The 14082-nt window shown below is 40.6% G+C and overlaps 1 protein-coding gene and 1 long non-coding RNA gene across 5 annotated transcripts in view; one reads left to right on the top strand and one right to left on the bottom strand.

The window, feature by feature from the left end:
- The window catches only part of LOC105471674 (cytoskeleton associated protein 5), a 100528-nt gene that overhangs the window by 26349 nt on the left and 60097 nt on the right, over positions 1-14082 (bottom strand). For all 4 annotated transcript variants that reach the window (XM_024789686.2, XM_011724322.3, XM_024789688.2 and 1 more), the window contains exons 21-26: positions 11033-11172; positions 10718-10892; positions 10016-10129; positions 8529-8657; positions 2715-2909; positions 1822-1957 (exon numbers count right to left, since the gene is read on the bottom strand). In XM_024789686.2, coding sequence (XP_024645454.1) covers positions 1822-1957; positions 2715-2909; positions 8529-8657; positions 10016-10129; positions 10718-10892; positions 11033-11172 — 889 coding nt within the window. The remainder of the gene's footprint in view (positions 1-1821; positions 1958-2714; positions 2910-8528; positions 8658-10015; positions 10130-10717; positions 10893-11032; positions 11173-14082) is intronic.
- Positions 1-14082, top strand: part of LOC105471673 (uncharacterized) — a 37104-nt gene that overhangs the window by 16386 nt on the left and 6636 nt on the right. The gene's annotated exons all lie outside the window — the stretch shown is intronic.

The following is a 14082-nucleotide window of genomic DNA, read 5'->3' as shown; positions in this document are numbered from 1 at the left end:
AATTCAGAAAATCTATATCTCATTTACCAACATTTAAACTGTAGTTTCATTTGTTTGTTTAGAGACAGGGTTTCTGTCACACAGGCTAGAGTGCAATAGCATGATCAGGGCTCACTGCAGCCTTGACCTCCCTGGCTAAAACAGTCCTCCCACCTCAGCTTCCTGAAGAGCTGGGACTACAGGTGTGTACCACCAAGCCCAGCTAATTAAAACAATTTTTTTTTTTTTTAGAGACAGGGTCGCACTATGTTGCCCAAGCTGGTCTTGACCTCCTTGTTCTCTCAAAGTGGTGGAATAACAGGTGTGAGCCACCATGCCCAGCCCAGACTGATACTTTCTTAAGGGTAAGGACATCTTTGATATTCAGTATCTGCTACATAGCAAGATCCCAATAAAAGTTAAAACTGAATATGCACTTTAATAAAGAGTTTTACACATGTAAATTTTTTTTTTTTTTTTGGGAGACTGGTTCTGGCTTTGTCACCCAGGCTGGAGTGCAGTGGTGCGATCGTGGCTCATTGAAGCCTCAACCTCCTGGGCTGAAGTGATCCTCCCACCTCAGCCTCCTGGGTAGCTGGGACCACAGGTGTGCGCCACCAAGCCTAGCTAATTTTTGTAATTTTTGTAGAGATGTGGTTTTGCCATGTTGATCAGGCTGTAAAATTTCTAACTTTATAGCATCAACAATTTCTATTCCACTAAATTCAAGAATATTGTTAAGCAGTAAGTCTAAAAATGAATTGGCCACAGGTTATATATTATTGAATTTTATTTATTTTTATTTATTTAGTTTGAGACAGAGTCTTGCTCTGTCCCTCAGCCTGGAGTGCTGTGGCGTGGTTTTGGCTTACTGTAACCTCTGCCTCCTGGATTCAAGTAATTCTCCTGCCTCAGCCTCCTGAGTAGCTGGGATTACAGGTGTGCACCACCACATCCAGCTAATTTTTGCATTTTTAGTAGAGGTGGGGTTTCTCCATGTTGGCCAGGTTGATCTCAAACTCCTGACCTCAAGTGATCCACTGGCCTCGGCCTCCCAAACTGCTGGGATTACAAGCATAAGCCACCCAGCTTATTATGGAATTTTAGTATCAGGATAAAGAAATCAAGAATTTTCCCTTAAAGAAGGTTAATAAAGTAGATTAAGCTAGATTCTCCCAATTCCTCTTCTAATTATAGTATCCAGGAGCAGAAAACAGTTGTGGAAACCTTAAATGTAGGATGCAACACTTCATAAAGGACTATTTTGATGTGCTATTCCAAAACTCCTTTTGGGGTCAGGTGTGGTGGTTCAAGCCTGTAAGTCCAGCACTTTAGGAGACTGAGACAGGAGGATCGCCTGAGGCCAGGAGTTTGAGACCAGCCTGTGCATCACAACAAAACCTCATCTCTATAAAAAGTAAAAAAATTTAGCCAGGTGTGATGGTGCATGCCTGTAGTCCCAGCAACTTGGGAGGATGAGACACAAGGAACACTTGAGCCCAGGAGTTCAAGGTTGCAGTGAGCTATGATCATGCCACTACACTCCCTCCTGGGTGACAGAGCAAGACCCCAACTCTAAAAACAAAACAAAACAAAAACAAAAAAAACATTTTAGAATTAGAAACCAAATTAGTCACCTTTGTACTCTTAGTACAGTTTCTGGCATAAAATAGGTACTTGACTACTTGACAAGTGTTTGTGAAAGGAAAGTAAGGAGAGAAGGAAGGAGAGCTTGGATCTACGCTGTAAGGAAATGTGATTTAAAAGAGACAAGGCTGAATGTCTTTTTAGAGTTCCTCAGGGCTATTTCCTTCCCCTTTAACCCTCTTAAGATAGAGTTACCTGATGCAGGCTGGAATTTGGCTGGAGCAGACCCTCCCATTGGTTTAGAAGTTGCTTTAGCAGGTGGAGCAGGCTTGGCTGGCATGTTAGCTTTGGCTTTCTCTAGCATGGCCAATACCTGATCTTTAGAAGTTGGCTAGAGAGACAAAATAACATAAAAAGTGAGAGGTCACATAAATGATAAAGTCATACGAAGCTTATGAACAAATCCTCTGTCGAACAAATGACTGAGCTCCTAGTTTTGAAATACCACTGAAGTAAGGGAGGCAGCACATGGTGTCAGAAGTCACACACATTATGAAGTCACACTAAGGTAGGTATCATTCTAGAAGGTCACAGTTTTCACCCCTGTGAAGTCAGCAGATTTTTACTTCTACACTGCTTAATATTTTATTTTTGCTTGTTATGATTTCAAATTGAGACTCACAGGAGGTAATATGGTTTTTTGCTCTTATAAATTCATGTTTAATATATATGTATATTTTTGAGACGGAGTTTCGCTCGCTGCCCAGGCTGGAGTGCAGTGGCATGATCTCAGCTCAATGCAACCTCTGCCTCCTGGGTTCATGCAATTCTCCTGCCTCAGCCTCCCAAGTAGCTGGGATTACAGGCATGTGCCACCAAACCCGGCTAATTTTTTTGTATTTTTTGTAGAGATGGGGTTTCACCATGTTGGCCAGGCTGGCCTTGAACTCCTGACCTCAGGTGATCCACCTGCCTCAGCCTCCCAAAGTGTTGGGATTACAGGCGTGAGCCACCGTGCCTGGCCCATGTTAAATATATATATATATATATATATATTTTTTTTTTTTTTTAAATTTTTTATTTTTTGAGACGGAGTCTCGCTTTTTTTAATAGCTTTTAACAGCAGTAGCAGCAACAAGAAGTAGTACCTTTAGTTTCCCAGTAGCCTTGGCCATTTTTTCATATCCTAAATGCATCATGAAGAATGGCAAAGCATCTTGGGCCTTCTTTCGCACATCTCCATTTCGATCTTCTAGGCAGGAGTAGAGATGAGGAACACAAAGGATAAGGTCTGTAGGGGTGGAACGAAGAGTAGGTAGTTTCTCAGCCAGCCAGCCCAGAAGCTGCCAAAAGAAATAAAGACTAGTTACACACTTCAAATGAAGACTGTTATCATGTATGATCTCAGGCTTACTGATTTCATTAGTCTCAAGCACTGAATTAGCTTTCACACTATAACTTTCCAATATGAAATCAGTACTTTTCATAATTCAAGAACTGTGCTATATTTAAATAATATATTCAATGATGACAATCATCTTTAACATAAGGACACATTTCTTTGGACTATATTTGGGTATTAAATTATAAAGCTTTAATAGTTCTTAATACATCTTAAAGATGAAAAAGTTTGACTTATCTCCCTTTAGTTCTGAAAAATATTTAGCTAGAAGACCCAAAGCACTTATTGTGATCAGAAGGTTACAAATTTTACCAAGACTTCTATTTTTTGCCTTATGTTGACATTTTTTTCTATATATCCCTAAAATAGTTCATATTTGTATTTTTCATTTTTGAGACAGGGTTTCACTCCCATCACCCAGGCTGGAGGGCAATGGCATAATCTTGGCTCGCAGGCCAGTGGGATTGGCTTTAGTCATGCAGCATAATTCCTTGGAGATTTATCTGAATTGTTGCATTTACCAGCAATTTGTTCTTAATTGCTAAATAGTATTCCATGTATGGATATACAAGAGATTTGTTTAACCATTCACCTATTGAAAGGTATCTGAACTGTTTCTAGTTTTTGGCTATTATGCAGTAAAATGCTCTACCCTTGAGCTATAATCCCAGTTTTTGGCTACTATGATTGAAGTTGCTATGAATATTTGTACATATTTTTGTATGGACATAATTTTCATTTTTCTGAAATACATGTCCAAGAGTGCAATTGCTGGCTCATATAGTAACTGCATGTTTAGTTTTATAAGAAAATGCCAAACTGTTTCCTGAAGTGGCTATACCATTTTACATTCCCAGCAGCAATGCATGACTATTTAGGTTTCTCCAGCATTTCACGTTACAATTATTTTTAATTTTAGCAATTCTGATGATTGTATAGTGATATTTCATCATAGTTTTAATTTGCATTTCCCTGGTTGCTAATAACACTGAGCATTTTTTTGTTTTGTTTTTTTCTGAGATGGAGTCTTGCTCTTGTCACCCAGGCTGGAGTGCAATGGCACAATCTCAGCTCACTGCAACTTCCACCTCCCACATGCAAGCAATTCTCCTGCTTCAGCCTCCCAAGTAGCTGGGATTACAGGCGCCCGCCACCACACCTGGCTAATTTTTGTATTTTTAGTAGAGACGGGATTTCTCCATGCTGGCCAGGCTGGTCTCAAACTCCTGACCTGGTGATCCGTCTGCCTTGGCCTCCTAAAGTGTTGGGATTACAGGCGTGAGCCACCGCACAAGGCCAACACTGAGCATCTTTCATTGGCTTATTTGCCATCTGTGTATCCTCTCCAGTGAAACATTTGTTCGTGTCTTTTGTCCCATTTTCTATTTTTAAAAAAATTTTCCCCTAAAACAGGCTTGGCCATGGATACCCATTTTCTGATTTTTCTGTTGTTGTTACTATTGAGTTTTCTGAGTTCTTTGTATATTCTAGATACCAGTCCGTTATTGGATACTGGCTTACAAATCTTTTCTGTTGTTCTGTAGCTCGTTTTGTTATTTTCATGTGGTTTTTTTGCAGAGTAAAAGTTTTTAATTTTCACGTAGTCCAATTTGTCAACTTGACTTTTATGGATTATGGTTTTGGTTTTAAGTCTAAGAATTCTTTGCCAGCCTTACATCCTGGAGATTTTCTAGTTTGCCCTTAAAAGTTCAATAGTTTTATGTTTTACATTTAAGTCCATAATCTGTTTTGAGACAGTGAGGTTTAGGGTGAGGTTCATTTTTTTGTTTATGGATGTTCAATTGCTCCAGAATCATTTGTTGAAAAGACTATACTTCCTCCATGGAATCAGTTTGTAGCTTTGTAAAAAATTAGTTGATCATATTAGTGTGGGTCTATTTCTGGGTTCTTTCTGTTGTTCCAATGATTTATGTGTCTATCTCCACCCCATTCTCCTACTACCACTATCACAGTGTCTTGATTACATTAGCAACATAGTAAGCTAATTGTAAAGTGATTCCTCCTTTTTTTGTTTGTTTGTTTTTGAGACGGAGTCTTGCTCTGTCACTCAGGCTGGAGTGCAGTGGCGCGATCTTGGCTCACTGCAACCTCTGCCTCCCGGGTTCAAGTGATTCTCCTGCCTCAGCCTCTCAAGTAGCTGGGACTACAGGCTCATGCCACCACGCCCAGCTAATTTTTGTAGTTTTGGTAGAGACGGGGTTTCACCATGTTTGCCAGGATGGTCTCGATCTCTTGACCTCATGATCTGCCTGCCTTGGCCTTCCAAAGTGATGGGATTACAGGCGTGAGCCACCGTGCCTGGCCCTCACCATTAAGTTTCATGTTCTCTGTAGAGGTTGTTATGCAGATGCTTATATCAAGTTGAGGTAATTCTCTTTCATTACTAACTTGCTGAGAGTTTTTAATCATGAACGCATGTTGGATATATCAAATGCCTTTTTTCCATCAATTGATATAATCACGAATTTTGTTATTCTGTTATGATTACTCTGATGGATTTCTGAATGATTTTTTTTTTTTGAGACAGAGTTTTGCTTTTGTTGTCCAGGCTGGAGTGCAATGACGTGATCTCGGCTCACTGCAACCTCTGCCTCCCGGGTTCAAGTGATTCTCCTGTCTCAGCCCCCGGAGTAGCTGGGATTAGAGGCGCCCGCCACCACGCCTGGCTAATTTTTCTATTTTTGGTAGAGACGGGGTTTCATCATGTTGCCAGACTGGTCTCGAACTCCTGACCTCAGGTGATCTACCCACCTTGGCCTCCCAGAGTGCTGGGATTACAGGCGTGAGCCACTGCAACTGGCTTATTATTATTATTATTATTTTTTTTTTGAGATGAAATCTTGCTCTATTACCCAGGCTGGAGTGCAGTGGCGTGATCTCAGCTCACCGCAACCTCTGCCTCCTGGATTCAAGCGATTCTCCTGCCTCAGCCTCCCAAGTAGCTGGGATTATAGGCCCGCACCACCACACCCAGCTAATTTTTTATATTTTTAGTAGAGATGGGGTTTCACCATGTTGGGCAGGCTGGTCTCCAACTCCTGACCTCAAGTGATCTGCTCGCCTCAGCCTCCCAAAGTGCTGGGATTACAGGCATGAGTCATTGCACCCAGCCTCTATTTTATGTTTGATTAAAACCTCTGATTTTCATAAGAGCTATTTATGACAAACCCACAGCCAATATTACACTGAATGGGCAAAAGCTGCATGGATTTCCTTTGAAAACCAGCATAAGACAAGGATGCCCTCTCTCACCACTCCTATTCAACATAGTATTGGAAGTCCTAGCCAGGGCAATCAGGCAAGAGAAAGAAATAAGGGTATTCAAATAGGAAGAGAGGAAGTCAAATTATCTCTGTTTGCAGATGAACATGATTGTATATTTGCAAAACCCCATCCTCTCAGCCCAAGAACTCCTTAAGCCGATAAGCAACTTCTCAGGATACAAAATCAATGTGCAAAAATCACAAGCATTCCTATACACCAATAATGGACAGAAAGCCAAATCATGAGCAAATTCCCATTCACAACTGCTACAAAGAGAATAAAATACCTAGGAATACCTCTTCAAGGAGAACTACAAACCACTAATCAACAAAATAAGAGAGGACACAAATTGAAGAACATTCCATGCTCATGGAGGAATAATCAGTCTCATGAAAATGGCCATATTGTCCAAAGTAATTTATAGATTCAACGCTATTCCCATCAAGCTACCATTGACTCTCTTCACAGAATTAGAAAAAAACTACTTTAAATTTCATAAGGAACCAAAAAAGAGCCTGTATAGCCAAAACAATCCTAAGTAAAAAGAACAACGCTGGAGGCATCATGCTACCTGACTTCAAACTATACTACAAGGCTACAGTAACAAAAACAGCATGATACTGGTACCAAAACAGATATATAGACCAATGGAACACAACAGAGGCCTCAGAAGTAACAGCACACATCTACAACCATCTGATCTCCGACAAACCTAACAAAAACAAGCAATGGGGAAAGGATTCACTATTTAAAAAATGGTATTGGGAAAACTGGCTAGCCATATGCAGAAAACTGAAACTGGACCCCTTCCTTACACCTTATACAAAAATTAACTCAAGATGGATTAAAGATTTAAACCTAAGACTTCAAATCATAAAAACCCTAGAAGAAAACCTAGAATACCATTCAGGACATAGGCATGGGCAAAGACTTCATGACTAAAACACCAAAAGCAATGGCAACAAAAGCCAAAATTGACAAATGGAATCTAATTAAACTAAACAGTTCCTGCACAGCAAAAGAAACTATCATCAGAGTGAACAGGCAACCTACAGAATGAGAGAAAATTTTTGCAATCTATCCATCTGACAAAGGGCTAATATCCAGAATCTACAAGGAACTTAAACAAATTTACAAGAAAAAAACAAACAACCCCATCAAAAAGTGGGCGAAGGATATGAACAGAAATTTTCAAAAGAAGACATTTATGTGGCCAACAAACATATGAAAAAAAGATCATCACTGGTCATTAGAGAAATGCAAATCAAAACACAATGAGATACCATCTCATGCCAGTTAGAATGGCGATCATTAAAAAGTCAGGAAACAACAGATGCTGGAGAGGATGTGGAGAAATAGGAACCACTTTTACACTGTTGGTTGGAGTGTAAATTAGTTCAACCATTGTGGAAGACCATTGTGGCAATTCCTCAAGGATCCAGAACTAGAAATACCATCTGACCCAGTAATCCCATTACTGGGTAATACCCAAAGGATTATAAATCATTCTACTATAAAGACACATGCATATGTATGTTTACTGCAGCACTATTCACAATAGCAAAGACTCGGAACCAACCCAAATGCCCATCATGTTAGACTGGATAAAGAAAATATGGCACATATACACCATGGAATACTATGCAACCATAAAAAAAGATTGAGTTCATGTCCTTTGCAGGGACATGGATGAAGCTGGAAACCATCATTCTCAGCAAACTAACATAGGAACAGAAAACCAAACACTGCAATTTCTCACTCGTAAGTGGGAGTTGAACAATGAGAACATATGGGCACAGGGAGGGGAACATCACACACTGGGGCCTGTCAGGGGTTGGGGGGGCAAGGGGAGGGACAGCATTAGGAGAAATACCTAATGAAGATGACGGATTGATGGATGCAGCAAACCACCATGGCACATGTATACCTATGTAACAAACCTGCATGTTCTGCACATGTATCCCAGAACTTAAAGTATAATTAAAAAAACAAAAAACACAAAACCTCTGATTTTATCATTTAAATGTTTAAGAAAAGGGAAAAATTCCACAAAAAGCCTAGTCCTCTAGAAAGTGTTATTGATAAAGAAGCATGTGAAAGGAAGAAAATGGAAGCACATGAATACAAAGGCCCCAGGAATGTGGTTTCATTTTATTAATTGTTTTATAATGAAACTCATTCTAACCATAAATGCGTATTTATCAGACAGGCCCAAGCCCCTATGGAAGTAAATGACATGAGTAATGCACACGATTGATTAATTTATGATACTAACCTCTTGCCTCAAGAAAGGATTTTCCTTTTTGAGCTCTTCAGAAAGATCTTCTCCTTCCAGCCATTCCTTCATGCCAGTCTGTTCTGCCCAAGCATTTACAGTCGCTAGGGCAGCAGCTCGAACATTGTTCTAAATGGAGAAGATAATCAGCAAAAATAATATCTACCACAGTTTGGAGGTAGGGGGTAATCACTGTTGCTTTATGAACATGAACAATGGAGGGTTCTCTAAGGCCCACATGAACATACATGAAGCCATCCTCTAAAACAGAAACTAGTTCTATGATTGTACTAAAACTCCAAAGTAAAGTAGAAATATAAAACTCCAAATTGTAAAACTTGTGTACTCAGTTAATCAGGCAAAACAGTGAGTGATCTGGGCATAAAATATCATGTAAGAATAAACTCCTAGGCCGGGCACGGTGGCTCAAGCCTGTAATCCCAGCACTTTGGGAGGCGGAGATGGGCGGATCACGAGGTCAGGAGATCGAGACCATCCTGGCTCACACGGTGAAACCCCGTCTCTACTAAAAATACAAAAAATTAGCCGGGCGAGGTGGCGGGCGCCTGTAGTCCCAGCTACATGGAAGGCTGAGGCAGGAGAATGGCGTGAACCCGGGAGGCAGAGCTTGCAGTGAGCTGAGATCCGGCCACTGCACTCCAGCCTGGGCGACAGAGCGAGACTCTGTCTCAAAAAAAAAAAAAAAAAAAAAAAAGAATAAACTCCTATATTTTGCTTCCTGAAAAGCTGCGGGCATTTACGTCTATGTCTGTCTGCTAAAGAATGAAATTCTAAATGTTAAAGACAACATAATGGTTAAGACTGAAATTGCTAATAAACGGATTGAAAATTAGTTATGTTTTTATATTAATTTACATTAATATTAAAATAGCACAAATTATATTAAAGTTCCTCAAGTTAAATAAATTATACATTATATTCAAATATTTAGTCTAGGGCTAAACATTGTAACCTTCAATGATATTTCAGTGACTTCTAGGACTATGAAACTACAATTATCTTGCTGAGCTACTAGAAGATCCCACTCTAATAGTTCAGAAAAATAAAAGTAGAAAATAACTTAATGAACTCCAAATTCACGTCTTTATTCACTACAGCAAAATGTTACACAATTATGTTATAATCATAATAGCAACCATTTGTCATGTGCATACTATATGAAACAGGCACAATAAAATGTACCTTACATACAGACTCATTTAATTCTGTAAGAAAGAAATATCACAGATAAAGAAACTGACCCTCAATGAAGATATCTTATCTAAAAGTCACAAAACTAGTAAGTGATATCTGGTCACCTTAATCCTGCCTGGAAGATAAAAATGTTTACTGTTTTTCTTCTAATATTTCCATCTTTATAAAGTTTATAAGGTCTTTACATTACTCTAAAAAGAGAATTATCTTTAACCCAAGAATATGGCTGGCCTATTCCAGAATGGAGCCGTGGTGAAAAGAGTTAGGTTTACCTTGCTGTCTCCAAGGACTGTGATGATAGGGATGCCTAAATTTTTTACATGTTGCTTAATATTTGGGCCCATGGCTACTGCCAGTTGTTGCAGGATATTCAATGTTTGCTGTACCTAAGTGGAAAGAGCCAATACTTTATGTTGAAACCATAAGCAAGTTGCGTGCAAACTTCCGTAAATTTGCTGCTATACTGTCAATACAGCAGGATATTTCTGGCCTGCTCAAGAGACAGAGACATTGGCTTGTCATGCTATTCTACTTAGATTATTCCAATTATTTTGTAGGCAGTGGCCTCTCTCTTTATCATCAGTTCGTAAAACTAGATTATCAGAATTTTAGACCAGAGATTATGGTACTTTACAACTTTAAGGTAAAACCTAGTTTATGGAAATCCTGATATAAAAATCCACATTTAAAAATAAGAAATTATTATGTTTATGTATATTACAAGCAGTTTTATACAAATATATTCAATACTGGATTTCTGCAAAAAGCAAATTCTGACTCATAAAAATTTGATGAATAAATCTGCCAACTACCATCATATCTTGAGATACACTTAATAAATTAAAGGCAGCTATTTCTAGTTCAAAGCAAAGAAAGTAATCACTTAGTTTTTGCTAGTGAAGGCTACACTGAAAACGTAACTCCTGCAGCAGTGGGGAGGGAAGATAAAAAGAAGAGTCGTATGCTCTACATACCAAGATTTTATTTGAATCATTGAGTCGACCCTTCAAGGCAGTTGGAAGTTCACCTATATTCGGTTGGATAAATTTTGCTTCATTGATAATACCTGCCACTTCATCTAGGCCTTCTTTCCTAATCTTCCAATTCTTATCACCAATCTTAGATACCAACTCTGAAGTGATTTTATCACTGAAAAACAGAAAATAACCTTTAATTCCACACTCCAAAAAAATGATGATATCACATAAGTTCCCCTCACTGAATTCAAAAAGAACATTCAGAATTCAATACAATGAATGAAATAAACCATTTCACAGACTGGAACCTACCTGATCTCCGTCCTCGGCAAAAGATCAACGACATCATTGCTCCCATCATCTGGTTCATCTCCATCTTCTCCTTCATCTGTACCACTTGTGCTATGCTTGGAAATTCCCCTGGTTGGAGCAGGTGGGCTTTGTCCCTGCATCTATACACAAATGAATGAGTAAGGGTAATGAAATTTATATAATAGGATATGGGAACAAACAAATTAGAGAGGGTGCCCGTGTCAAACTCTCATTCCTTTATAATATCTATTTACACAGTAGGTAATTTGACTGCTACCTAGATTACAATTTTGAGACTACATGTCAAAAGGTATTTTTATACAAAACCTACTAGAAGGCGAGGTGTGGTGGCTCACACTTATAATCCCAGTACTTTGGGAGGCCAAGGCGGGTGGATCATCTGAGGTCAGGAGTTCGAGACCAGCCTGGCTGACATAGTGAAACCTCAACTATACTAAAAATACAAAAATTAGCAGGGTGTGGTGGTGCACACCTGTGGTCCTAGTTACTAGAGAGGCTGATGCAGGATAATCACTTGAACCCAGGAGGAATAGGTTGCAGTGAGCTGAGATTGCCCACTGCACTCCAGCCTGGGTGACAGAGCCAGATTCTATCTCAAAAACAAAACAAAACAAAACATTCCCCCAAAACTCGTTAGAATTATGAAGCTGTCTTTTGACTTATATACTCAAGACAATACAGAGCAAGTGTACCAACACTCAGCAATTTCAGTTAGAAATATTATTTGAGGGGGTCTTTTTTTTTTTAAGACGGAATCTTGCTCTGTCGCCCAGGCTGGAGTGCAGTGGCGTGATCTCGGCTTACTGCAAGCTTCGCCTCCCAGGTTCACGCCGTTCTCCTGCCTCAGCCTCCCCAGTAGCTGGGACTACAAGTGCCTGCCACCATGCCTGGCTAATTTTTTGTATTTTTAGTAGAGACGGGGTTTCACTGTGTTAGCCAGGATGGTCTCCATCTCCTGACCTCATGATCCGCCCACCTTGGCCTCCCAAAGTGCTGCAATTACAGGCATGAGACACCGCACCTGGCCGAGGAGGGTCAAGTTTTTAAATTTATGTTTTTATTTTAAATTTTTAAAAAATGTTATATTTGGCCAGGAGCAGTGATTCACGCCTGTAATCCCAACACTTTGGGAGGCTGAGGTGGGAGGAGTGCTTGAGTCCAGGAGCTCAAGACCATCCTGGGCAACAAAGGGAGACCTTGTCTCTACAAAAAATTTTAAAAATTTGCTGAGCATAATGCATGTGGTTCCAGCAACTTGGGAGCTAAGGCAGGAGGACCACTTGAGCCTGGGAGGTTGAGGCTGCAGTGGGACATGATTGTGCCAATGCACTCCAGCCTGGGTGACAGAGTAAGACCCTGTCTCTAAACAAAATTAAATAAACTTATATTTAATGTACTTTTTGACCAGGTAATACATTTACAACATTTGACATTGTATCAAAGAACGTAAAGAGAAAAATCTCCCATTCTATACCATAGCTACCTAGTTATCTTCCTCATAGATAAAAACATCGGTTGGTTGTGGTGGCTAACACCTGTGATCACAGCATTTTGGGAGGCCAAGACGGGCAGGTCACCAGAGGTCAGGAGTTTGAGACCAGCCTAGCCAACATGGTAGAACCTCATATCTACTAAAAATACAACAATTAGCCTGGCATAGTGGCGCATGCCTGTAATCCCAGCTTCCCAGCTGAGGAGGCTGAGGCAGAAGAATTGCTTGAACCCGGAAGGTAGAGGTTGGAATAAGCCCAGGAAGCGCCACTGTACTCAAGCCTGGGCAACAAGAGCGAAATTCCATCTCAAACAACCAAACAAAACAACCCAAAAACAAAACAGACAAACAAACAAAAAAAAAAATTTTTTTTCTTCTTCTTTTTGAGACAGAGTCCTGCTCTGTCACCCAGACTGGAGTGCAGTCGCATGATCTTGGCTCATTGCAACCTATGTCTCCCGGGTTCAAGTGATTCTTATGCCTCAGCCTCCTAAGTAGCTGGATTCCAGGGCATACCACCACACTCGGCTGAATTTTTTTTCTTTTTGAGACAGAGTCTCGTTCTCTTGCCCAGGCTGGAGTGCAGTGGGGCAATCTCAGCTCACTTCAAGCTCCGTCTCCCGGGTTCACGCCATTCTCCTCCCGAGTAGCTGGGACTACAGGCATGCGCCTGCCACCACGCCTGGCTAATTTTTTGTATTTTTAGTAGAGATGGTGTTTCACCATGTTAGCCAGGATGGTCTTGATCTCCTGAACTCATGATCCACCCACCTCGGCCTCCCAAAGTGCTGGGATTACAGGTGTGAGCCACGGCGCCCAGCCACTCGGCTGATTTTTGTATTTTTAGTAGAGATGGAGTTTCGCCATATTGGCCAGGCTGGTCTCAAACTCCTGACCTCAAGTGATCTGCCTGCCTCAGCCTCCCAAAGTGATGGGATTATAGGCATGAGCCACCAAGCCCAGCCAAAATCATCAATTTCTTATGAACTCTTCCAGGGATACTTTATTGTGCATAAAAGCAAATACATATTCTTCATTCCAGAAAGACGGAGTCTCAGTATGTTGCCCAGGCTGGCATGCAGTGACTATTCTAATTGTGATCCCACTACTGATCTGATCTGCATGGGAGTTTTGACGTGCTGTTTCTTTCTTTCTTTTTCTTTTGAGAAAAGGTCTGTCTCTGTGGCCTAGGCTCGAGTACAGTGGTACAAACATGGTTCACTGGAGCCTCAACCTCCTGGGCTCAGGTGATCCTCCCACTTTGGCCTCCTGTGTAGCTGGGACCACAGGCATGTGCCACTATGCCTGGCTAATTTTTTGATTTTTTTTTTTTTTTTTTGTAGAGACAAGGTCTCATTTTGTTGCCCAGGCTGGTCTTAAACTCCTGGGCTCAGGGGATCCTCCTGCCTTGGCCTCCCAAAGTGCTGGGATTATAGGCATGAACCACTGCACCTGGCTGACCTGTTCTGTTTCTGATCTGGGCCAGTTCACCTCTCCTTGGGCAACCTGGTGGCCTCAGCTCCTGGGAGGTCACAAT

Source organism: Macaca nemestrina, chromosome 12, assembly GCF_043159975.1.
Source record: "Macaca nemestrina isolate mMacNem1 chromosome 12, mMacNem.hap1, whole genome shotgun sequence".
Classification (NCBI taxonomy): domain Eukaryota; kingdom Metazoa; phylum Chordata; class Mammalia; order Primates; family Cercopithecidae; genus Macaca; species Macaca nemestrina.
The sequence above is the reverse complement of the archived record's forward strand: the minus strand, read 5'-3'. Positions and strand labels throughout refer to the sequence as shown.